At 37.7% G+C, this 24,583-nt stretch overlaps 1 protein-coding gene and 22 non-coding genes across 24 annotated transcripts in view; all 23 read left to right on the plus strand.

Moving 5' to 3' along the window:
- The window catches only part of il11ra (interleukin 11 receptor subunit alpha), a 54,357-nt gene extending 47,974 nt beyond the window's left edge, over nucleotides 1-6,383 (plus strand). For both annotated transcript variants that reach the window (XM_029445030.1, XM_029445031.1), the window contains 3 exons: nucleotides 1,397-1,502; nucleotides 1,721-1,800; nucleotides 2,965-6,383. In XM_029445030.1, the coding sequence (XP_029300890.1) occupies nucleotides 1,397-1,502; nucleotides 1,721-1,799 (185 nt within the window). In that variant the 3' untranslated portion in view covers nucleotide 1,800; nucleotides 2,965-6,383. The remainder of the gene's footprint in view (nucleotides 1-1,396; nucleotides 1,503-1,720; nucleotides 1,801-2,964) is intronic.
- Nucleotides 6,384-8,899: 2,516 nt separating this feature from the next.
- Nucleotides 8,900-8,971, plus strand: trnae-uuc (transfer RNA glutamic acid (anticodon UUC)). The gene has a single exon. It is a non-coding gene; the product is annotated as a tRNA-Glu (tRNA).
- Nucleotides 8,972-9,423: 452 nt separating this feature from the next.
- Nucleotides 9,424-9,495, plus strand: trnae-uuc (transfer RNA glutamic acid (anticodon UUC)). Its single transcript has one exon. It is a non-coding gene; the product is annotated as a tRNA-Glu (tRNA).
- A 455-nt stretch (nucleotides 9,496-9,950) lies between these two features.
- Nucleotides 9,951-10,022, plus strand: trnae-uuc (transfer RNA glutamic acid (anticodon UUC)). Its single transcript has one exon. It is a non-coding gene; the product is annotated as a tRNA-Glu (tRNA).
- Nucleotides 10,023-10,477: 455 nt separating this feature from the next.
- Nucleotides 10,478-10,549, plus strand: trnae-uuc (transfer RNA glutamic acid (anticodon UUC)). Its single transcript has one exon. It is a non-coding gene; the product is annotated as a tRNA-Glu (tRNA).
- A 454-nt stretch (nucleotides 10,550-11,003) lies between these two features.
- Nucleotides 11,004-11,075, plus strand: trnae-uuc (transfer RNA glutamic acid (anticodon UUC)). The gene has a single exon. It is a non-coding gene; the product is annotated as a tRNA-Glu (tRNA).
- A 455-nt stretch (nucleotides 11,076-11,530) lies between these two features.
- On the plus strand, nucleotides 11,531-11,602 carry trnae-uuc (transfer RNA glutamic acid (anticodon UUC)). Its single transcript has one exon. It is a non-coding gene; the product is annotated as a tRNA-Glu (tRNA).
- A 452-nt stretch (nucleotides 11,603-12,054) lies between these two features.
- Nucleotides 12,055-12,126, plus strand: trnae-uuc (transfer RNA glutamic acid (anticodon UUC)). The gene has a single exon. It is a non-coding gene; the product is annotated as a tRNA-Glu (tRNA).
- A 455-nt stretch (nucleotides 12,127-12,581) lies between these two features.
- Nucleotides 12,582-12,653, plus strand: trnae-uuc (transfer RNA glutamic acid (anticodon UUC)). The gene has a single exon. It is a non-coding gene; the product is annotated as a tRNA-Glu (tRNA).
- Nucleotides 12,654-13,109: 456 nt separating this feature from the next.
- trnae-uuc (transfer RNA glutamic acid (anticodon UUC)) lies at nucleotides 13,110-13,181 on the plus strand. The gene has a single exon. It is a non-coding gene; the product is annotated as a tRNA-Glu (tRNA).
- A 454-nt stretch (nucleotides 13,182-13,635) lies between these two features.
- trnae-uuc (transfer RNA glutamic acid (anticodon UUC)) lies at nucleotides 13,636-13,707 on the plus strand. The gene has a single exon. It is a non-coding gene; the product is annotated as a tRNA-Glu (tRNA).
- Nucleotides 13,708-14,164: 457 nt separating this feature from the next.
- On the plus strand, nucleotides 14,165-14,236 carry trnae-uuc (transfer RNA glutamic acid (anticodon UUC)). Its single transcript has one exon. It is a non-coding gene; the product is annotated as a tRNA-Glu (tRNA).
- A 455-nt stretch (nucleotides 14,237-14,691) lies between these two features.
- On the plus strand, nucleotides 14,692-14,763 carry trnae-uuc (transfer RNA glutamic acid (anticodon UUC)). The gene has a single exon. It is a non-coding gene; the product is annotated as a tRNA-Glu (tRNA).
- A 459-nt stretch (nucleotides 14,764-15,222) lies between these two features.
- Nucleotides 15,223-15,294, plus strand: trnae-uuc (transfer RNA glutamic acid (anticodon UUC)). Its single transcript has one exon. It is a non-coding gene; the product is annotated as a tRNA-Glu (tRNA).
- Nucleotides 15,295-15,748: 454 nt separating this feature from the next.
- Nucleotides 15,749-15,820, plus strand: trnae-uuc (transfer RNA glutamic acid (anticodon UUC)). The gene has a single exon. It is a non-coding gene; the product is annotated as a tRNA-Glu (tRNA).
- A 438-nt stretch (nucleotides 15,821-16,258) lies between these two features.
- On the plus strand, nucleotides 16,259-16,330 carry trnae-uuc (transfer RNA glutamic acid (anticodon UUC)). The gene has a single exon. It is a non-coding gene; the product is annotated as a tRNA-Glu (tRNA).
- Nucleotides 16,331-16,785: 455 nt separating this feature from the next.
- trnae-uuc (transfer RNA glutamic acid (anticodon UUC)) lies at nucleotides 16,786-16,857 on the plus strand. The gene has a single exon. It is a non-coding gene; the product is annotated as a tRNA-Glu (tRNA).
- A 458-nt stretch (nucleotides 16,858-17,315) lies between these two features.
- trnae-uuc (transfer RNA glutamic acid (anticodon UUC)) lies at nucleotides 17,316-17,387 on the plus strand. The gene has a single exon. It is a non-coding gene; the product is annotated as a tRNA-Glu (tRNA).
- Nucleotides 17,388-17,836: 449 nt separating this feature from the next.
- On the plus strand, nucleotides 17,837-17,908 carry trnae-uuc (transfer RNA glutamic acid (anticodon UUC)). Its single transcript has one exon. It is a non-coding gene; the product is annotated as a tRNA-Glu (tRNA).
- Nucleotides 17,909-18,344: 436 nt separating this feature from the next.
- Nucleotides 18,345-18,416, plus strand: trnae-uuc (transfer RNA glutamic acid (anticodon UUC)). The gene has a single exon. It is a non-coding gene; the product is annotated as a tRNA-Glu (tRNA).
- A 441-nt stretch (nucleotides 18,417-18,857) lies between these two features.
- On the plus strand, nucleotides 18,858-18,929 carry trnae-uuc (transfer RNA glutamic acid (anticodon UUC)). The gene has a single exon. It is a non-coding gene; the product is annotated as a tRNA-Glu (tRNA).
- Nucleotides 18,930-19,387: 458 nt separating this feature from the next.
- On the plus strand, nucleotides 19,388-19,459 carry trnae-uuc (transfer RNA glutamic acid (anticodon UUC)). The gene has a single exon. It is a non-coding gene; the product is annotated as a tRNA-Glu (tRNA).
- Nucleotides 19,460-19,914: 455 nt separating this feature from the next.
- Nucleotides 19,915-19,986, plus strand: trnae-uuc (transfer RNA glutamic acid (anticodon UUC)). The gene has a single exon. It is a non-coding gene; the product is annotated as a tRNA-Glu (tRNA).
- The last annotated feature ends 4,597 nt before the right edge of the window (nucleotides 19,987-24,583 follow it).

A 24,583-nucleotide genomic window follows, 5' to 3' on the forward strand; every position in this document is an offset into this window, starting at 1 on the left:
AATCACAGCTAGTCAAACAGCAGGACGAGTGAATGTTTTTCCCCCTTTTTTGGCACCAATAAGAAGCCGCATCAATCATTAATAAGGCAATGAGGCACTATTTACTGTTATTATACTCTAGATAGAGCAGTACAAGTACATTGTGCCCGGCTTTATCACCAAATTACATATAACCGCAGTAAATTGTACCTGCAGGGTGTTATGTTCCCTTCAGTTTGTGCGCTGGATGAAAAGTTAAGTACATAGCAGCTCACATATACATGAGCAAAAACACACGAGCATGCACATTTGAAATACGCACGTGCAGGGAATACACAGCAAGTATGTACAAGGATGCAAATAGACACAGTTTTGACAGTAGAGGCTGAAAGTTGCTGTGATGCTGGTGTCAGATTTAAGATGGTCTGCTGTGAACCAGATGTCTTCTTCATTTGCAGATGTGCTCATAAATCCTGATGTGTTTTTTTCCACATTTTATTTTGAATGTGTGTGTGTGTGTGTGTGTGTGTGTGTGTGTTGGTGCTGTGTTTTGTTTTTTTTGCTTGTTTGTGTGTGAACGAGAATAGTTTACTCCTCTGAGTACGATAAATGCATGTTTGTGTGAACGCGATAATGGCATATTTTAAAATTAACTTCTCACCAGAGAGTAATTAAATCCAAGATCACACGCATTCCACTTTTTTTTCTGTCTTTATTTTTTTTTCTTAGTGACACACAAACACAGAAGATGAAAAGAAATAAATGAATAAAATCTGTAATTTCACAGGCTTTGTTTTTGATTAATTATGACAAGAAAACAATCCAGCTGTATCTTATTAAATTAGGTATTTTTGTCCATCCTATTCCTTACAGAGTTTGTAGAAAGTCTTAAAACGTTTAGAAAATGCTTAATTTGAACCATTATGTCTTCAAAATTAGGGATATGTTGGACCGGCACTAGATTGACATACATGGGCGCCAAAATAAAAAGTGATCTCTTTTCTGTTCCACTTTGCAGACAATCAAAGTTAATATTAACAGCTGGTAAAATAAACATAGTGACAATATATACATCGAGGTCTATGAGTGTAAAGGGATTCTGTAAACTTTATTTTTCACTTAAGCATTTATAGTGACAGCTTGGATGTGATGATAAAGGCTTCGAGAGTCTGGAAAGTTTTTATTTAGGTCCCTAAAAGTGCTTGAATTTTGCTCTTAAAAAGCTGAACGGACCTTATCCTTAACTATATTTGTTTTCCAACTTTTTCTTGATATGTTTTCCTCTCGATCTTACACCTTTCATCTTTGAGTCAGCTCTGCTCTCTGTTTAACGTTAACTCTCTCTTTCTCTGTATCTCCCACCCTGCTTGTTTGGTTGACCTCCCCTGTGGTTTGTTCCCTCTCTCTTCCCATTCAGACTCTGTACATCCTGAGGATGAAGGTAATTTGGGTTTGGTGATTCTGTTGGTTTTGTTCTCCGTGGTCATCCTCACCACCGTCCTTTCCCTCATCTTTGTCCTGTGGTAAGACACACACACATACACATACACGTATATATACATACACACACACACACACACACACACACACACACACACACACACACACACGTATCCCAAATCCACAGGCCACAGCTGTGTGGTCTGTGTCTCTTCCTCTGTATTTCAGTGAGATTTTGTTATTTTTTTCAAAGCATGGCATTTTTAAGGTTTTCTGTTTACTAGTTGTTTTATATTTGCAGGGTGAGACAGAGGCGGCGCAATCATGTGACCAAACAGGAACTCACCTCTATGGTCAAGATGAAGTCCATGCCAATCTAATGTAAGAAACATACACTCACATTGATCATTAGATTTTTCTTTGTGTCAATGTCTTCTCTTTATCTGTCCGAGTACATTTTCCTCTCACATCTGTGTTGTTGCACATGTGTTGTGAATGAGTTCTCACCGACGGCCACACATGGTGGTTTATGTTCTTAGTTTAGCTTGTTTGGCAGATAGTTTTAGACCTCTGGATGGGGAGCAGCCTCTGTAACGAACCTAATTAAAATCCTAATTAAGTGTCACTTTCAAATGTATAAGAGTGCCACAAGACGCCCTCAAATGGGAGTTACACCAGTGAGAAGAGCAAAGCAAAGCTCTCCCTCAGTAAGAACTGAAAATGGTTCAAAGTGCTGCTATAAACAACATTCAGACAACCCTACAAATATCTAGCCAACATGTGATTATAACCCTCACACACACACACACACACACACACACACACACACACACACACACACACACACACACACACACTCCGATTATAACCCTATATGTATGCCTCCATATCTCTCATTCAGCTCTGTTATTTAAATCTGTACTGTCAAGGCAGTGCTTAATTACATTATGATTTATACATGTTTTTTAAAGTTCCTTTTTTCCCCCTTCTATTTTCCTCCTCCTTCATGTCCTCTCTTCTTTTCTCCAACCTCTCATCCTGCTTTTTCCATTAACTTTTTTCCATTTTTCCTTTCCTCTGTTTTCTTCTCGTCTCTTCTCCTCTACTCTCTTCTCCTCTACTCTCTTCTCTTCTCCTCTACTCTCTTCTCTTCTCCTCTACTCTCTTCTCGTCTCTTCTCCTCTACTCTCTTCTCCTCTACTCTCTTCTCTTCTACTCTCTTCTCTTCTCCTCTACTCTCTTCTCGTCTCTTCTCCTCTTCTCCTCTACTCTCTTCTCTTCTCCTCTACTCTCTTCTCGTCTCTTCTCCTCTACTCTCTTCTCTCTCTTCTCTTCTCTCTCTCTCTCTCTTCTCTTCTCCTCTACTCTCTTCTCTCTACTCTCCTCTACTCTCTTCTCCTCTACTCTCTCTCTTCTCTCTACTCTCTTCTCGTCTCTTCTCCTCTACTCTCTTCTCCTCTACTCTCTTCTTCCTCTACTCTCTTCTCTTCTTCTCGTCTCTTCTCCTCTTCTCCTCTACTCTCTTCTCCTCTCCTCACCTCTCAGGTTAATTTCAAGCATCTTCTCCGTGTCAGCCCGTTCTAGGGCTCCTCTCAAGAGTCAGCCTCTGCCTTTACCACTGTAACAAGCTGGTGTTCCGTATTAAACTACATTAACCAGAATGCATCAGCCAGGGTCCAACCAGGATCCAGGACAGGGATGAACCCATACAAGGAACTTTGCGAAGTGAAAGCTGATTGAAGGGTATGTTTTGCAAGATTTCCATGGACATATTCAGTGGTCACATCTAACTGCACTACCCATAATGCATCAGGAGAATCCACCTACTGTCCATGAGGACAGGGGAAACAGACCCTACTCTGTTTCTTTATGGTCACTGCAGTTCACTCAGGAAAGGACTGTAGGAGCTACACTGTGTCAGGACATTTGAGTTCACTCACACACAATGCTGCTTCAAGTGGACTGACTCCTCACCCGTTTTGGAGAGGAGCGACATTTTTCAATCTTTCAAGCAACAAGTAAGGACAGGAAGTGCAGCTACCAAACAGGAGAACATACACTTTTCTTTTGTGGGAAGGGGAAGATTTCTTTCTCACAGATCTCCTCACGTTCTTACATTTTCTTTGAGATTCATCGTGAGAAGTAACAGATTATTGTGCGTCCGTTATTACATCGACCGACTCAATGCTGTGAAGGAAGCATAACTGCCAGTCTCTGTGTGTGCATCTGATGCCAAAGCATTAACTCCGGGCATTAATGGTCTCAGCTGAGGGTCAGGAGGCTCCTGACCTGAGGGGGGGACATAGAGAATAAGGTCTATTTCATTTATGACAAGTGATTTTATGTTGCATGATATGTTTGTTTTGTTGCCTGATGTCTTTAGCAAGGTGTTCTTTTGTTATACCTGTCTATCCATCCATCCACTGTTACTGAATGTGTGTGAATGAAAGACACACATCTGGGTGAGAGAGATAAGAAAATACATTCTGGCCTTTCACAAAGCACCAGCATTTCTTACAGTGCGTAGATACTTGGTTAGAATTTACAATACAACCCCGTATAACTTCTTTCTCAATGTATGTTACGAAAAGGTTATCGATTTAAAGGTAGAAACACATGATAACAAGCCGGTTCATTTATACGACGGGAAACTAGTATTAAGCACTTTGTTTCGTGTCAAAGTAATTTGAGTAATAATCATCTTACCTAAAAGTCCTTTGGGAAACTGCTGAAGAGGTTGTGAAGATAGTGTGTCTCCTGGAGACTGTAGGTGTACATCAAATGGGAATGAAAATGGAGGCAGAAAGCTTACTAGTGCAAAACTCACAGCTAACTTTTTCTTTCTTTTCTTTTCACATGGTGAGTGGGCTCTCACAGTCACTGCTACCATCTCCACTTAAAATAAATAGTGTGGTCAGTTAATATGAAAACATTGAGTAGCAATTGTTATTGTACACCACATTAAATAACAGAGACACAGTGTGCACCAGTAAGCTTACAGAAGTGAATTAGAATTGCCGGCTTCAACAACTGGTCAGTTGTGTCATGAAAGCTGAGTTTACATAGCCGAGTCAGAGCGTGTTGGTCGGTGGGTGTGAGCATGAGATGATGAACTGACAAGAGCGTCTCTCGCTCACTGTACTCGTGTGTCACGTCCCACCAACTCCAGGTAAATTAAGGATCTCTGGGTGGCCAGCGCTCACCGCATGAAAAGACCCCAATACCTCTAGTACAGTAAACCTGGTTTAATCTTGCATTTGAAATCTACAAGCCTTGTGTTCTGTCTGCAGCAGATGGAGGTGACGGCTTTACCGCTCGCATCCAAAAACATTTTCTTGCATTGTCTTTATGTTGGTCTGGTGGTGATCCAAAGCTGTGCAGTTATTAAACTTTTGATTAATTGACTGACAGAAACACAAGGTGCATCTGAGTCAAACTTTTTCCAGTTTGACAACTGCAAGCTAGCTCCACATATTATGCATGGATCCAGTTGAAGCTTTTCTTTTTGTATATTATTGTATATCACACATTTCATATATGTCATTATAAATGATGTTTATATGTAGAAAAATAAAAAAATATTATCAGGGAATGTTTCACAGACATGGTTTAACTCAGTCTTGTGTTCATTTGTAACAGACTAATTAGCCGTTAATCGACTCTCAGTCAACCGGTTTAAACCCGTTAGTCAAAATAAGCATTTTATTTAATTGGAAAATAATCTAAAATAAAATGATTTTTCTTACAAGAAATATAATCGGAACAAATGGCAATAAATATCTAGTCAATACTCAAATTATATCACTTTTGAGGTTGGAATAGCAAAACATCATGTAAAAATCCCAAAAGTGACTGAAGGGAGATTCCCACAGGAAACTATTACCAGTGAGTGACTGAGGATAGTCCATGTCTGCAGAACCTTCCCAACATTGTGCTTTTGTGTCTTTCTCCCCAGTTATATGAAGCTGTGTTACTGTACGATTACTGTATGGACAATGTGTTTACTCAACTCGTCTTCATCCGACTCGCTTTACTTTCATTAATTTCTTTGCAGTTGGATGAAGAAAATAATTTTCTTTTTGTTCAGACTTTTCCTGTGGCAGCGTTAACAAATAAGGTCAACTGTTTCATTTTTAAATTATTCAAATTGTATTTGACAGAGAACTGATTTTTCACTTTCTGTTTAAATCGGAGTAAGTGTAGATATCAGAGGTGTGCGCTACAAAAGGATAAAGTATATGGACTTTAAGAGCTTGTGAAAACAAAAAAGAAATCTCTTAATGAAATGTGAAATCTAAATTACATCCGTAATTCATTCTTTTCAACTGGATTTGGAAATTGTTCCCTTGCAATGGCAGTGTTAAAAAACAAAAATCATAATGTTACCTCCAAATATTAAGTTGACAATCATTTCCTTCAATTTCTTTTCTCAGTTCTAATACCTGAATATTGAATTCAATGTTAATGTGACCTTAATCAAGACATAATTTCTCGGTTTCATGGATAAAAATAATAATAATTATAATCTGAACAGCAAAATAAAAGTCAGAAATAAAAATGTTCAAAGATTTTTGTATGATACATTTTTCAAAGACACTTTATAAACACTCCATCAGACTGAATTGTATGTGGGCCATGTGCAGTACTCTGTCCATCCTGTAGTTGCGGTTCAAAATGATCTCTGTGGATTGTAACGTTGGATTGCCACCTTTCTGTTTTCTCTGATTTTATGGACACGTTTGTGGTTTTCTCAGTACTTCTATGTTTCTCTGCCGTATGTGATGGCAGATGGAGCCTGTTGGTTTTAGTTATGAAACCTCAATTACACTCAGGCATCCATTCTCAGATGTACAGTCTATTTTTTTTTTTTGCTTTATGTGTTCTACAGATATCACCATAAGCTGTTTATTTTTTTTTCTTCCTGTCCTTGTATATGTCTGTGAAATAAATACTATTTTATCACACTTTTAGCTTGGGGCTATTTTATTTTATTTTGTGTTTTCATCAGAAACAAGTTTGCAAATATGTGAAAACATTTCAAATTTAGTAAAAAAAAAAAAAAAAAAAAAGGATTATAGTGAACAGATGAGCGAGCAGCGGAGAGGATCGGTTGTCACTGTCTCATGTTATTGGTATTGTTTGTTCTTATATTTCTAAACCAAATTTCCCCTGAAGCCTGTTGCTTCTTGTCTATTTTTAGAAAGCTTCCATTATCTGATTGTGACAGTGTCTGATGAATCCCAAATGCTCAAGCAGACATGTGTTGCCTTTTATGAAAGGATCTTTTAAGATGTAGAGCTGGAGGGAGATTTCCTTGGTATTATGGCTTCACTTCACATATCACAAACATGTCATACATTATATATTGTGCCGGTGTGGTTATGGAGAACACATTCAGATTCATGGAAGCACAGTGGATGGGGAAAGCCGTCATTGTATGTAACTTCATGCAGTGGAATGGCAACTCTGACTCAGGCCAAATGTTTCCTTCCTGCTGTATTCAGGATATTCCCAATTAGCAGCAACAGCTCAGCACAATAGCTTGGATAGGAAACACTCAAATCAAATCAAATTTATGTATATAGCCCAATATCACAAATTATACATTTGTCTCAGTGTGATTTACAGACTGTACAGGATACGACACCCTCTGTCCTTAGACCCTCGCATCACACAAGGAAAAACTTCCTAAAAGAAACCCCACAATTAAAGGGGGGGAAATGGAAGAAACCTCAGGGAGAGCAACTGAGGAGGGATCCCTCTCCCAGGACGGACAGACTTGCAATAGATGTCGTGTGTACAGAATAAACAACATAGTACAAATACAACATTTGACAGAAATTATGTTGTGTTGAAAAAAAGAGAAAGTTTGGATGAATCCAGGAAAATGTCAAAAAGGCTTCCAGCAGGACCAGGGCAGCAGGCGCAGCCACGATTCATGATCCTGACGTAAACTTTATCTGTGGCAACCTGCCACATGAGACACAGAAGCTCTGGGGATGATGGCCCGGATGCTGTGTTAGTAACATACATTTACATAATGCATATAGATAGAGAGGGAGAAGAAGAGAGGGAGGGGAGGAGAGAGGAAGAGAAGGAAGAGAGCAAGGAGGTGTCCCCCGGCAGTCTAAGCCTATAGCAGCATAACTAGGGGCTGATCCAAGGCAAACCTGAAGTGCAGCAGCAGAACCTCATACTCGTCTGAAGTCCTGATAATTGACGATATGTAACTTGTACTTGTAGTTATTAAAGGATATATGGTGCATTAATTTTTCTCTCAATTTAAGATGTCATCTTAAGCGACGTGATTGAGAGCACGATGAATGGAAGAAGCAGAAGACCTGTCGGCTAAGATATGTTTCTTTATCTTTTTACTTTTGGAATATTTTAATCAGAATTAGAAATCCTTTACGAGTCCCACAACGGGGAAATTTACATCGTTACAGCAAAATAATATTTGAGGTAAAGTGCCAAGCGCACGATAATTAAATAAAAATAATATAAGTACAAGCGGTTGAATAGTTTATAAAGATGAATATTGCACATGGCAGTGATAATTACACAACATTGGTGGAATTGTCTGTATTGTGCGGTGGTCTACCAGGGGCCTTGGTGATTGTACAGTCTGACCGCTGCAGGAAGAAAGGACCTACGGTATCTCCGTGAGACACCGCAGGTGAAGCAGCCTGTCGCTGAAGGAGCTGCACAGCGCGGACAAAGTGTCCTGGAGGGGGTGGGACATGTTGTCCAATAGAGAGGACAGCTTGGCCGTCATTTTCCTGTCTCCCACCACCTCCACAGTGTCCAGAGGATATCTGACCAGTCCAGTTTATTGTTCAGGTGAACACCCAGGTACTTGTAAGGTTTTACAATCTCAATGTCCGTTCCCAGGACGTTCACTGGTGTTGGGGGAGAATGATGGCGCCTCCTAAAGTACACCACCAGCTCCCTGGTCTTCCCTGCGTTGAGCAGGAGGTGGTTCCTCTGACACCAGAGGGGAAAGTCCTGTGTCAGCTCTCTGTACTCCTCGTCATCCCCATCAGAGAACTTCTGCAGGTGACACTTTGCTGTGTTGTGGGTGAAATCTGGAGTGTAGAGGGTGAAGAGCAACTGCACCAGAACCGTTCCCTGGGGGTCCCCCTGCTGCGTGTCCAAGTGACAATATAGTATGTTGAAAAAATTATTTTAAAATGTGCAAAGCAAAAAAATTAATGGTATGGTATGCCATGAACTTTTCATAAAAGATCTGATAGAATAATATTAAACAAAAGTTTTTTAGTGTATGTAAAACCCATACAAATGTCTAGCGGTAAGGATTCCTGGTTTTCAACCAGGCGGCCAGGCTTCGACTCCCGGTATGGAAATTAACTTTTGGGGCAGCAATACCTTAGTGGAGAAAAACAAATAGAATACATGCTGAGTGTGAGATAGAATAATATAAAACAAAAGTTTTTTAGCGCATATAAAACCCACACAAATGTCCCATATGGTCTAGCAGTTAGGATTCTTGGTTTTCACCCAGGCGGCCCGGGTTCGACTCCCGGTATGGGAACTGAATTTTGGGGCGGCAATACCTTAGTTTGTGGGGAAAACCAAAGGCCTGAAGGGGCACGCCCCCAAATAGAATACATGCTGAGTGTGTACTGGTATTATGGAGGCACTTGATTACAGAAAAGTCATATCATATGTTGAACAAAGTAAATGTGCAGTATGTCATAGTAGAAAATGCCATAAGAAATGTGTTAAAATGTCATCGTTTGTACATCATAAAAGATTCATAGTATATTATGTCATTTTATAGTATGTCTTCGAAAATGGAAAACGTCATAGTAGCCTAGTATGTCATAAGAATAAGGTAAAGAATTCATAGTATATAAAGATAAATGTCATAGTTTAGTATTCACAAAAAATGTAATAGTATGGTATGCCATGAACATTTCATAAAAGTTCTGATAGAATAATATTAAACAAAAGTTTTCAGTGCATATAAAACCCATACAAATGTCCCATATGGTCTAGCGGTTAGGATTCCTGGTTTTCACCCAGGCGGCCCGGGTCCGACTCCCGGTATGGGAACTGACTTTTGGGGCAGCAATATCTTAGTTGGGGGGAAAACCAAAGGCCTGATGGGTCAGGCCCCCAAATAGACTACATACTGAGTGTGTACTGGTATCATGGAGGCACTTGATTACAGAAAAGTCATATCATATGTTGAACAAAGTAAATGTGCAGTATGTCATAGTAGAGAATGCCATAAGAAATGTGTTAAAATGTTATAATTTGTACATCATAAAAGATTCATAGTATAATATGGCATTTTATAGTATGTCTTCGAAAATGGAAAACGTCATAGTAGCCTATAGTATGTCGTAAAAAATAAGGTAAAGAATTCATAGTATATAAAGATAAATGTCATAGTTTAGTATTCGCAAAAAAAGTAATAGCATTGCATTCTATGAACTTTTCATAAAAGATCTGATAGAATAATATAAAACAAACGTTTTTTAGCGCATATAAAACCCACACAAATGTCCCATATGGTCTAGCGGTTAGGATTCCTGATTTTCACCCAGGTGGCCCGTGTTTGACTCCCGGTATGGGAACTGACTTTTGAGGCAGCAATACCTTAGTTTGTGGGGAAAACCAAAGGCCTGAAGGGGCACGCCCCCAAATAGAATACATGCTGAGTGTGTACTGGTATCATGGAGGCACTTGATTACAGAAAAGTCATGTCATATGTTGAACAAAGTAAATGTGCAGTATGTCATAGTAGAGAATGCCATAAGAAATGTGTTAAAATTTCATCATTTGGACATCATAAAAGATTCATAGTATATTATGTCATTTTATAGTATGTCTTCGAAAATGGAAAACGTCATAGTAGCCTATAGTATGTCGTAAAAAATAAAGTAAAGAATTCATAGTATATAAAGATAAATGTCTTAGTTTAGTATTCGCAAAAAATGTAATAGTATGGTATGCCATGAACATTTCAGAAAAGTTCTGATAGAATAATATTAAACAAAAGTTTTCAGTGCATATAAAACCCATACAAATGTCCCATATGGTCTAGCGGTTAGGATTCCTGGTTTTCACCCAGGCGGCCCGGGTCCGACTCCCGGTATGGGAACTGACTTTTGGGGCAGCAATACTTTAGTTGTGGGGAAAACCAAAGGCCTGATGGGTCAGGCCCCCAAATAGACTACATACTGAGTGTGTACTGGTATCATGGAGGCACTTGATTACAGCAAAGTCATATCATATGTTGAAAAAAGTCATTGTGCAGTATGTCATAGTAGAGAATGCCATAAGAAATGTGTAAAAATGTCATCATTTGTACATCATAAAAGATTCATAGTATATTATGTCATTTTATAGTATGTCTTCGAAAATGGAAAACGTCATAGTAGCCTATAGTATGTCGTAAAAAATAAAGTAAAGAATTCATAGTATATAAAGATAAATGTCATAGTTTAGTATTCGCAAAAAATGTAATAGTATGGTATGCCATGAAAATTTCATAAAAGTTCTGATAGAATAATATTAAACAAAAGTTTTCAGTGCATATAAAACCCATACAAATGTCCCATATGGTCTAGCGGTTAGGATTCCTGGTTTTCACCCAGGCGGCCCGGGTCCGACTCCCGGTATGGGAACTGACTTTTGAGGCAGCAATACCTTAGTTGTGGGGAAAACCAAAGGCCTGATGGGTCAGGCTCCCAAATAGAATACATACTGAGTGTGTACTGGTATCATGGAGGCACTTGATTACAGCAAAGTCATATCAAATAGTTGAAAAAAGTCATTGTGCAGTATTTCATAGTAGAGAATGCCATAAGAAATGTGTTAAAATTTCATCATTTGGACATCATAAAAGATTCATAGTATATTATGTCATTTTATAGTATGTCTTCGAAAATGGAAAACGTCATAGTAGCCTATAATATGTCGTAAAAAATAAAGTAAAGAATTCATAGTATATAAAGATAAATGTCATAGTTTAGTATTCGCAAAAAATGTAATAGTATGGTATGCCATGAACATTTCAGAAAAGTTCTGATAGAATAATATTAAACAAAAGTTTTCAGTGCATATAAAACCCATACAAATGTCCCATATGGTCTAGCGGTTAGGATTCCTGGTTTTCACCCAGGCGGCCCGGGTCCGACTCCCGGTATGGGAACTGACTTTTGAGGCAGCAATACCTTAGTTGTGGGGAAAACCAAAGGCCTGATGGGTCAGGCTCCCAAATAGAATACATACTGAGTGTGTACTGGTATCATGGAGGCACTTGATTACAGCAAAGTCATATCAAATAGTTGAAAAAAGTCATTGTGCAGTATTTCATAGTAGAAAATGCCATAAGAAATGTGTTAAAATGTCATCGTTTGTACATCATAAAAGATTCATAGTATATTATGTCATTTTATAGTATGTCTTCGAAAATGGAAAACGTCATAGTAGCCTAGTATGTCATAAGAATAAGGTAAAGAATTCATAGTATATAAAGATAAATGTCATAGTTTAGTATTCACAAAAAATGTAATAGTATGGTATGCCATGAACATTTCATAAAAGTTCTGATAGAATAATATTAAACAAAAGTTTTCAGTGCATATAAAACCCATACAAATGTCCCATATGGTCTAGCGGTTAGGATTCCTGGTTTTCACCCAGGCGGCCCGTGTTCGACTCCCGGTATGGGAACTGACTTTTGAGGCAGCAATACCTTAGTTTGTGGGGAAAACCAAAGGCCTGAAGGGGCACGCCCCCAAATAGAATACATGCTGAGTGTGTACTGGTATCATGGAGGCACTTGATTACAGCAAAGTCATATCATATGTTGAAAAAAGTCATTGTGCAGTATGTCATAGTAGAGAATGCCATAAGAAATGTGTAAAAATTTCATCATTTGTACATCATAAAAGATTCATAGTATATTATGTCATTTTATAGTATGTCTTCGAAAATGGAAAACGTCATAGTAGCCTATAGTATGTCGTAAAAAATAAGGTAAAGAATTCATAGAATATAAAGATAAATGTCATAGTTTAGTATTCGCAAAAAATTTAATAGTATGGTATACCATGAACATTTCATAAAAGTTCTGATAGAATAATATTAAACAAAAGTTTTCAGTGCATATAAAACCCATACAAATGTCCCATATGGTCTAGCGGTTAGGATTCCTGGTTTTCACCCAGGCGGCCCGGGTCCGACTCCCGGTATGGGAACTGACTTTTGAGGCAGCAATACCTTAGTTGTTGGGAAAACCAAAGGCCTGATGGGCCAGGCTCCCAAATAGAATACATACTGAGTGTGTACTGGTATCATGGAGGCACTTGATTACAGCAAAGTCATATCATATGTTGAACAAAGTAAATGTGCAGTATGTCATAGTAGAGAATGCCATAAGAAATGTGTTAAAATGTCATCGTTTGTACATCATAAAAGATTCATAGTATATTATGTCATTTTATAGTATGTCTTCGAAAATGGAAAATGTCATAGTAGCCTATAGTATGTCGTAAAAAATAAGGTAAAGATTTCATAGTATATAAAGATAAATGTCATAGTTTAGTATTCGCAAAAAAAGTAATCAGCATTGCATTCTATGAACTTTTCATAAAAGATCTGATAGAATAATATTAAACAAAAGTTTTTTAGCACATATAAAACCAACACAAATGTCCCATATGTTCTAGCGGTTAGGATTCCTGGTTTTCACCCAGGCGTCCCGGGTTCGACTCCCGGTATGGGAACTGACTTTTGAGGCAGCAATACCTTAGTTGTTGGGAAAACCAAAGGCCTGATGGGTCAGGCTCCCAAATAGAATACATACTGAGTGTGTACTGGTATCATGGAGGCACTTGATTACAGCAAAGTCATATCATATGTTGAACAAAGTAATTGTGCAGTATGTCATAGTAGAGAATGCCATAAGAAATGTGTTAAAATTTCATCATTTGTACATCATAAAAGATTCATAGTATATTATGTCATTTTATAGTATGTCTTCGAAAATGGAAAACGTCATAGTAGCCTATAGTATGTCGTAAAAAATAAGGTAAAGAATTCATAGTATATAAAGATAAATGTCATAGTTTAGTATTCGCAAAAAATGTAATAGTATGGTATGCCATGAACATTTCATAAAAGTTCTGATAGAATAATATTAAACAAAAGTTTTCAGTGCATATAAAACCCATACAAATGTCCCATATGGTCTAGCGGTTAGGATTCCTGGTTTTCACCCAGGCGGCCGGGGTCCGACTCCCGGTATGGGAACTGACTTTTGAGGCAGCAATACCTTAGTTGTTGGGAAAACCAAAGGCCTGATGGGCCAGGCTCCCAAATAGAATACATACTGAGTGTGTACTGGTATCATGGAGGCACTTGATTACAGCAAAGTCATATCATATGTTGAACAAAGTAAATGTGCAGTATGTCATAGTAGAGAATGCCATAAGAAATGTGTTAAAATGTCATCGTTTGTACATCATAAACGAATTAATAGTATATTATGTCATTTTATAGTATGTCTTCGAAAATGGAAAATGTCATAGTAGCCTATAGTATGTCGTAAAAAATAAGGTAAAGAATTCATAGTATATAAAGATAAATGTCATAGTTTAGTATTCGCAAAAAAAGTAATCGCATTGCATTCTATGAACCTTTCATGAAAGATCTGATAGAATAATATTAAACAAAAGTTTTTTAGCACATATAAAACCATACACAAATGTCCCATATGTTCTAGCGGTTAGGATTCCTGGTTTTCACCCAGGCGGCCCGGGTTCGACTCCCGGTATGGGAACTGACTTTTGAGGCAGCAATACCTTAGTTTGTGGGGAAAACCAAAGGCCTGAAGGGGCACGCCCCCAAATAGAATACATACTGAGTGTGTACTGGTATCATGGAGGCACTTGATTACAGCAAAGTCATATCATATGTTGAACAAAGTAAATGTGCAGTATGTCATAGTAGAGAATGCCATAAGAAATGTGTTAAAATTTCATCATTTGTACATCATAAAAGATTCATAGTATATTATGTCATTTTATAGTATGTCTTCGAAAATGGAAAACGTCATAGTAGCCTATAGTATGTCGTAAAAAATAAGGTAAAGAATTCATAGTATATAAAGATAAATGTCATAGTTTAGTATTCGCAAAAAATGTAATAGTATGGTATGCCATGAACATTTCATAAAAGTTCTGATAGAATAATATTAAACAAAAGTTTTCAGTGCATATAAAACCCATACAAATGTCCCATATGGTCTAGCGGTTAGGATTCCTGGTTTTCACCCAGGCGGCCCGGGTTCGACTCCCGGTATGGGAACTGACTTTTGAGGCAGCAATACCTTAGTTGTGGGGAAAACCAAAGGCCTGAATGGGTCACGGCCCCCAAATAGAATACATACTGAGTGTGTACTGGTATCATGGAGGCACTTGATTACAGAAAAGTCATATCATATGTTGAACAAAGTCAAATGTGCAGTATGTCATAGTAGAGAATGCCATAAGAAATGTGTTAAAATTTCATCATTTGTACATCATAAAAGATTCATAGTATATTATGTCATTTTATAGTATGTCTTCGAAAATGGAAAACGTCATAGTAGCCTATAGTATGTCGTAAAAAATAAGGTAAAGAATTCATAGTATATAAAGATAAATGTCATAGTTTAGTATTCGCAAAAAAATGTAATAGCATTGCATTCTATGAACTTTTCATAAAAGATCTGATAGAATAATATTAAACAAAAGTTTTTTAGTGCATATAAAACCCATACAAATGTCCCATATGGTCTAGCGGTTAGGATTCCTGGTTTTCACCCAGGCGGCCCGGGTTCGACTCCCGGTATGGGAACTGACTTTTGAGGGCAGCAATACCTTAGTTGTGGGGAAAACCAAAGGCCTGATGGGTCAGGCCCCCAAATAGAATACATACTGAGTGTGTACTGGTATCATGGAGGCACTTGATTACAGCAAAGTCATATCATATGTTGAACAAAGTAAATGTGCAGTATGTCATAGTAGAGAATGCCATAAGAAATGTGTTAAAATTTCATCATTTGTACATCATAAAAGATTCATAGTATATTATGTCATTTTATAGTATGTCTTCGAAAATGGAAAACGTCATAGTAGCCTATAGTATGTCGTAAAAAATAAGGTAAAGAATTCATAGTATATAAAGATAAATGTCATAGTTTAGTATTCGCAAAAAAAGTAATAGCATTGCATTCTATGAACTTTTCATAAAAGATCTGATAGAATAATATTAAACAAAAGTTTTTAGTGCATATAAAACCCATAAAATGTCCCATATGGTCTAGCGGTTAGGATTCCTGGTTTTCACCCAGGCGGCCCGGGTTCGACTCCCGGTATGGGAACTGGCTTTTGGGTCGGCAGTACCTTAGTATGTGGGGAAAGCCAAAGGCCTGCCGGGTCAGGCCCCCAAATAGAATGCATACTGAGTGTGTACTGGTATCATGTAGGCACTTGAGTACATCAAAGTCATATCACATGTTGAAAAAAGTCATTGTGCACTATGTCATAGTAGAGTACACCATAAGAAATGTGTTAAAATGTCATAGTTTGTACGTCATAAAAGATTCATAGTATACTATGTCATTTGTCTTAAAAAGAACGTCATAGTAGCCTATAGTATGTCATAAAAAATAAGCTAAAGAATGCATAGTATGTCAAAATAAATGTCATAGTATTGTCAAAAAATGTAATAGCTCTGTATGCCATGAACATTTCATAAAAGATCTGATAGAATAATATTAAACAAAAGTTTTTTAGTGCATATAAAACCCATACAAATGTCCCATATGGTCTAGCGGTTAGGATTCCTGGTTTTCACCCAGGCGGCCCGGGTTCGACTCCCGGTATGGGAACTGACTTTTGAGGCAGCAATACCTTAGTTGTGGGGAAAACCAAAGGCCTGAAGGGGCACGCCCCCAAATAGAATACATGCTGAGTGTGTAATGGTATCATGGAGGCACTTGATTACAGAAAAGTCATATCATATGTTGAACAAAGTAAATGTGCAGTATGTCATAGTAGAGAATGCCATAAGAAATGCTGTTAAAATTTCATCATTTGTACATCATAAAAGATTCATAGTATATTATGTCATTTTATAGTATGTCTTCGAAAATGGAAAACGTCATAGTAGCCTATAGTATGTCGTAAAAAATAAGGTAAAGAATTCATAGTATATAAAGATAAATGTCATAGTTTAGTATTCGCAAAAAATGTAATAGTATAGTATACTATGAACTTTTCATAAAAGATCTGATAGAATAATATTAAACAAAAGTTTTTAGTGCATATAAAACCTATACAAATGTCCCATATGGTCTAGCGGTTAGGATTCCTGGTTTTCACCCAGGCGGCCCGGGTCCGACTCCCGGTATGGGAACTGACTTTTGAGGCAGCAATACCTTAGTTTGTGGGGAAAACCAAAGGCCTGAAGGGGCACGCCCCCAAATAGAATACATGCTGAGTGTGTAATGGTATCATGGAGGCACTTGATTACAGAAAAGTCATATCATATGTTGAACAAAGTAAATGTGCAGTATGTCATAGTAGAGAATGCCATAAGAAATGTGTTAAAATTTCATCATTTGTACATCATAAAAGATTCATAGTATATTATGTCATTTTATAGTATGTCTTCGAAAATGGAAAACGTCATAGTAGCCTATAGTATGTCGTAAAAAATAAGGTAAAGAATTCATAGTATATAAAGATAAATGTCATAGTTTAGTATTCGCAAAAAATGTAATAGTATGGTATGCCTATGAACATTTCATAAAAGATTCTGATAGAATAATATTAAACAAAAGTTTTTCAGTGCATATAAAACCCATACAAATGTCCCATATGGTCTAGCGGTTAGGATTCCTGGTTTTCACCCAGGCGGCCCGGGTTCGACTCCCGGTATGGGAACTGACTTTTGAGGCAGCAATACCTTAGTTGTGGGGAAAACCAAAGGCCTGAAGGGGCACGCCCCCAAATAGAATACATGCTGAGTGTGTAATGGTATCATGGAGGCACTTGATTACAGAAAAGTCATATCATATGTTGAACAAAGTAAATGTGCAGTATGTCATAGTAGAGAATGCCATAAGAAATCTGTTAAAATTTCATCATTTGTACATCATAAAAGATTCATAGTATATTATGTCATTTTATAGTATGTCTTCGAAAATGGAAAACGTCATAGTAGCCTATAGTATGTCGTAAAAAATAAGGTAAAGAATTCATAGTATATAAAGATAAATGTCATAGTATTGTCAAAAAATGTAATAGCTCTGTATGCCATGAACATTTCATAAAAGATCTGATAGAATAATATTAAACAAAAGTATTTAGTACATGTAAAACATGTAAAAATGTCCCATATGGTCTAGCGGTTAGGATTCCTGGTTTTCACCCAGGCGGCCCGGGTTCGACTCCCGGTATGGGAACTGGCTTTTGGGTCGGCAGTACCTTAGTATGTGGGGAAAGCCAAAGGCCTGCCGGGTCAGGCCCCCAAATAGAATGCATACTGAGTGTGTACTGGTATCATGTAGGCACTTGAGTACATCAAAGTCATATCACATGTTGAAAAAAGTCATTGTGCACTATGTCATAGTAGAGTACACCATAAGAAATGTGTTAAAATGTCATAGTTTGTACGTCATAAAAGATTCATAGTATACTATGTAATTTGTCTTAAAAAGAACGTCATAGTAGCCTATAGTATGTCATAAAAAATAAGCTAAAGAATTCATAGTATAAATAAATGTCATAGTAGTATTGGCAAAAAATGTAATAGTATTGTATGCCATGAACATTTCATAAAAGATCTGATAGAATAATATTAAACAAAAGTTTTTAGTACATGTAAAACATGTAAAAATGTCCCATATGGTCTAGCGGTTAGGATTCCTGGTTTTCACCCAGGCGGCCCGGGTTCGACTCCCGGTATGGGAACTGGCTTTTGGGTCGGCAGTACCTTAGTATGTGGGGAAAGCCAAAGGCCTGCCGGGTCAGGCCCCCAAATAGAATACATACTGAGTGTGTACTGGTATCATGGAGGCACTTGAGTACATCAAAGTCATATCACATGTTGAAAAAAGTCATTGTGCACTATGTCATAGTAGAGTACACCATAAGAAATGTGTTAAAATGTCATAGTTTGTACGTCATAAAAGATTCATAGTATACTATGTCATTTGTCTTAAAAAGAACGTCATAGTAGCCTATAGTATGTCGTAAAAAATAAGGTAAAGAATTCATAGTATATAAAGATAAATGTCATAGTTTAGTATTCGCAAAAAATGTAATAGTATAGTATACTATGAACTTTCATAAAAGATCTGATAGAATAATATTAAACAAAAGTTTTTAGTGCATATAAAACCTATACAAATGTCCCATATGGTCTAGCGGTTAGGATTCCTGGTTTTCACCCAGGCGGCCCGGGTCCGACTCCCGGTATGGGAACTGACTTTTGAGGCAGCAATACCTTAGTTTGTGGGGAAAACCAAAGGCCTGAAGGGGCACGCCCCCAAATAGAATACATGCTGAGTGTGTAATGGTATCATGGAGGCACTTGATTACAGAAAAGTCATATCATATGTTGAACAAAGTAAATGTGCAGTATGTCATAGTAGAGAATGCCATAAGAAATGTGTTAAAATTTCATCATTTGTACATCATAAAAGATTCATAGTATATTATGTCATTTTATAGTATGTCTTCGAAAATGGAAAACGTCATAGTAGCCTATAGTATGTCGTAAAAAATAAGGTAAAGAATTCATAGTATATAAAGATAAATGTCATAGTTTAGTATTCGCAAAAAATGTAATAGTATGGTATGCCTATGAACATTTCATAAAAGATTCTGATAGAATAATATTAAACAAAAGTTTTTCAGTGCATATAAAACCCATACAAATGTCCCATATGGTCTAGCGGTTAGGATTCCTGGTTTTCACCCAGGCGGCCCGGGTTCGACTCCCGGTATGGGAACTGACTTTTGAGGCAGCAATACCTTAGTTGTGGGGAAAACCAAAGGCCTGAAGGGGCACGCCCCCAAATAGAATACATGCTGAGTGTGTACTGGTATCATGGAGGCACTTGATTACAGCAAAGTCATATCATATGTTGAACAAAGTAAATGTGCAGTATGTCATAGTAGAGAATGCCATAAGAAATGTGTTAAAATTTCATCATTTGTACATCATAAAAGATTCATAGTATATTATGTCATTTTATAGTATGTCTTCGAAAATGGAAAACGTCATAGTAGCCTATAGTATGTCGTAAAAAATAAGGTAAAGAATTCATAGTATATAAAGATAAATGTCATAGTTTAGTATTCGCAAAAAATGTAATAGTATTGTATTCTATGAACTTTTCATAAAAGATCTGATAGAATAATATTAAACAAAAGTTTTTTAGTGCATATAAAACCCATACAAATGTCCCATATGGTCTAGCGGTTAGGATTCCTGGTTTTCACCCAGGCGGCCCGGGTTCGACTCCCGGTATGGGAACTGACTTTTGAGGCAGCAATACCTTAGTTTGTGGGGAAAACCAAAGGCCTGAAGGGGCACGCCCCCAAATAGAATACATGCTGAGTGTGTAATGGTATCATGGAGGCACTTGATTACAGAAAAGTCATATCATATGTTGAACAAAGTAAATGTGCAGTATGTCATAGTAGAGAATGCCATAAGAAATGTGTTAAAATTTCATCATTTGTACATCATAAAAGATTCATAGTATATTATGTCATTTTATAGTATGTCTTCGAAAATGGAAAACGTCATAGTAGCCTATAGTATGTCGTAAAAAATAAGGTAAAGAATTCATAGTATATAAAGATAAATGTCATAGTTTAGTATTCGCAAAAAATGTAATAGTATAGTATTCCATGAACTTTTCATAAAAGATCTGATAGAATAATATTAAACAAAAGTTTTTTAGTGCATATAAAACCTATACAAATGTCCCATATGGTCTAGCGGTTAGGATTCCTGGTTTTAAGTAGTTTTAATAAGTTTTAATAAGGTGAAGAATTCATAGTATATAATAGTATATAAAAATAAATGTCATAGTTTAGTATTCGCAAAAAAAATATTAAAAGAAATGTAATAGTATGGTATGCCATTTCATAAAAGATCTGATAGAATAATATTAAACAAAAGTTTTTTAGTACATATAAAACTCATACAAATGTCCCATTATCTCAAATATAAACGTCAACAAAGAATTGTTAATTCCCCACAAACCTGCTGAACAGAAAGCATCAGAAAGCCAACAGAGAAACAGTTTAAACCATGAACGTAAAGATGATTGCAAGCCAACACCTCCTTGCTGAAATGGAGCTGGCTAAAAGCATAAAAAAAATTGTCCCTGGAGGAGAGAAGAGTGGAGGTCAGAATACAAATGTATGTTGAGCTGAAAGCAATGGAGATGAAGCGCAGACAAGCAGTCACTCTGGAGACCCTGCAGAAGTGCAAGAGGGACAGAGAGGAGAGAAAACAAGTGACAGAAAGGACACTGAAAGAAAACTTGGAGAAGACGAGGAGGCAGGAGTTCCTGGAGGAAAAACAGCAGAGCCAACTGAAAACAGAAAGGCTTCAGTGGCAACAGGTGATGCTCACAAGCCCCACTTGTAGTTTGAGTAAGCCAAGCTCTGCTGAGCTCTGCCCTTTTATGGGAGCCAAAGTCTACCCAGAGAGCCTGTCCTCTGACCCCATGTCAGCTGATATTAAAAAGGAAACTGCACAACAACTGGGTTGGAGAGAAAACAATGGACAGTGTGCCTACCAAAGATAACGACTCCATTTATCTCCTCTGCTGCAAAATCAAGCCCCAAATGTGAAGGTGTGTATCATAATCCTTCCATTCCTTTGCACTGACCTTGTATCTAACTAGTTAGTTTGTATTTAATTGTAAGTAAATTATAAGAAAGTCAAAATAAAGTTAACTTTTATCTTCTTTTGTCTCAAGAAAAACAAAAAAAAGTTCCAGCACCACACAGAGAAGAAGAAGGAAAAGCGCAGGCTCAAAGCAGAGGAGCGATATGCAAACTTGTTTGCCTCAAAGAACAGCCAGGCCAGCCACTATCCCATGCTGTATGACCGTTATGCTGGAGGATTTGCTCCATACTGAAACAGCATCCTGAAAGCCACTTTCTAATTCACTTCATTTTTTTGTTTTATTATTTACTGTGGAACCGTGCTAGTGGTGTCGCCTGTTCGGGAGAGTCAGCAGTGGCTCAGGACACTATATAAGCATGATGGCTACCTGCTTCTGTTCTCTTGCAGTAGACTCAGTCCTGGAGGGCCAATGAGAGAGGCTCACTGTCACACCTCCCTGAAAACACCCGAGCTCCTCCCGTCTGTCATTTTGACCTAGCTATGGACAGGAGTCTTCCACAACCAGCCACTTGTGGAAGACTCCTGTGGCTGTGGACAGGACTCTTGCCACACTTGTGGAAGAGTCCTGTCCACTGCCAGGTAAGCGGAACAGTTTACTACAAAAATGAATAACAATTCTCCACACGGGAGGAGCCCAATTTCTTTTTTTTAAGGATGGTGCGGCTGTGAGCCTCTCTCATCGGCCCTCCAGGACTCCTGCAAGAGAATAGTACCAGGTTACAATCATGCTTGTATTGTGTTGCTGATGACCTGATTCTGTCCAGCTTTCTGAGCCCTTGCTGAGCCACTCCCGACTCTCCCCAGCAGGAGGCGCCATGACCACAGTCCACGCCACACTGCGTTTCTTTGTTTGTGTGATGTATAAGCCATAACAAAAGTGTTGAAGTGAAAACCTCAAGTTGTCCTGATTACTGTCTTACATAAATAGTGGTTAAGATGTGTTGGAATATATTGATACTCAGATCACAAATGTTGGCATTGTGTGGTGAAGGAAAAAAGTAATCCATCAAAAAGTTGTCAAGTTCCTGGCAATGCTGCGAGCCAAGAAACCTAAATTATGTAAAATAACTTTTTGTACGAATTGAGTATAATTAACGGAAAGAGATATTTGTTAATGTGTTGATTTTGTTGGCCAGTTAATATTGTCCTGGTTTAACCTTTACAAATAATAATTAACCAAAGAATTGAAGTTAAAACACACAATTTATTTTGCATGTTTAAAATAACCTGCAGACATTTGAACAGGCTCCGTGGGAGTCATCTTCACTTTTAAAAACTCTTTCGAAAACAAAACGGTAATGACCGACCAACACAAAACTAGAATATAAATAAGACAAATAAAAATAAGCTTGGTAATACTGGTGATGGACGGGACTGATGAAGAAGTGTTAGACAGAAGAAAAGGGGAATAATGTTTATACAAAAGGTTCAGCATGTTACAAGTCCACATGCAACCACGGTAGTGGTAATAATACACAACCCAACACAGCTTCAAACTCGTAGTGTTCTCAGGTCAAATGTTTTGCATGTATAAAAGTTACTCTACATATAAAGGTGTTTATTTAAAGTGCAGTTGTTTTTTATCCATTCCTTGTTTAAGAGGCAGGAATATGTGGCAAACCGAACTCATCCACCAAAACGCCATCCTAAAAACAAAAAGAAGAATGATAATAAAACAGATAAATGACTGCATTACATTTCAAGTGTTATTACTTTCAGATGGCTCATGTTAAACAATACGGATTCAGTCAGAGGGCACACACACACACACACACACACACACACAAGTTGAACCAGAATACATTTTTGGAGAAACACAAACCGGATCACTCTGCGGAGGCCAATCACTTAACCGGTGATCAATGCGCCATTCACTATAAGTCAGTGTTTCTCAAACTTTTTCAGACCAAGGACCACTTAACCAATAAAGAAACACTGACTGACCACCTAACTCCCCAAATATCCAAAAACAATAGGCCTGCTTACCACTCCAACAATATATTACAAATGACAGCCTAATAATGAGCTTTATGTGACCTTCTCTATATCGCCCCTTCACACATTAAATCAACAATACAAATACAACTACGGATTCTACAAGCGTTTCGTTCATATGCGATTTAACTCCAGATAAGAAGACCATCTGTCTCTCCTGCAAACCACCATGTTGTGTAAACAAAAGAGGGACTGACCTGTATTGCTGCTGCTCTTTCTTGCAAGAATAATGATTAAAACTCTTATTTGATTTTTATCCTGACTTCGTGGGTTTATTTAAGTATATTTTACCAACAACGGTAAATGCTGATAGATTGTACACATCAAATGAAACATAGTCTACATTTATTACTGAGTTTATTACTGAGTGTCAGAGTGAATTTACCCTCAGCAAGATACACAAACTGCACCACATTTAGTACGACACAAACTTCCGCTGTGGATTTTCAAAAATAAAATACAGTAACACTATGGTTGCAGGTCCAAGTTTAACAGGGATTTAACAATAAACACAAGTTAATTATTAAATGTAGCATAAATGTACCTTACAAAACACAGCAGATTTGCCTCATTCCCGATATCAGTCGACTCGTCCAGTTGTAGTGTGAAAAACTGGCTTTGGCGTAAACGTGTGATCAGCTGATCGTTCACATGTTCAGCCATGGCTGTTATTCACCGCTGGACAGTGTCATTGGAGAGGGGGACCCTGTTCATTTCGTTGTTTGCTTTCTCCCCAAACAATAAATCAGTCATGATCTTGGCAGCTGGTTTGACTAAATTCTCACCTATCGAATGAGGTTTACCTGTTTTTGCGATGAGAAGGGATACCCTGTATGATGCCTCTGTAGCCTTCGCATTTCCCCCGGTGAAAAAAAACTGTGATGCCACTTCGTCATTTGTTTCTTGAGTTCATCACGTTTTCTCTCAAAAACACTTAAAGGTTTCCCAAAGTAATCTTTGTGTTTGCTCTCAAAATGTCGCTTGAGCTTGGCGGGATTCATAGCCTCGTTCGTCAACGACTCGTAGCACAAAACACAGTGTGGATTGGGATCCTCTTCATCTCCAGTCCAAACAAATCCAAATCGTATGTAGTCGCTGTGATATTTTCTTTTCACTTTAGCGTTGGACTTTCCAAGTTCAAGCTGAGTGTCACAGCTTTCAGCCGGGTGGTGGTTACACTGCAAAGCGCTCTCCTGGGACTCAGTAACGC

Source organism: Cottoperca gobio, chromosome 12 (genome assembly GCF_900634415.1).
Source record: "Cottoperca gobio chromosome 12, fCotGob3.1, whole genome shotgun sequence".
In the NCBI taxonomy this organism is placed as follows: Eukaryota; Metazoa; Chordata; class Actinopteri; order Perciformes; family Bovichtidae; genus Cottoperca; species Cottoperca gobio.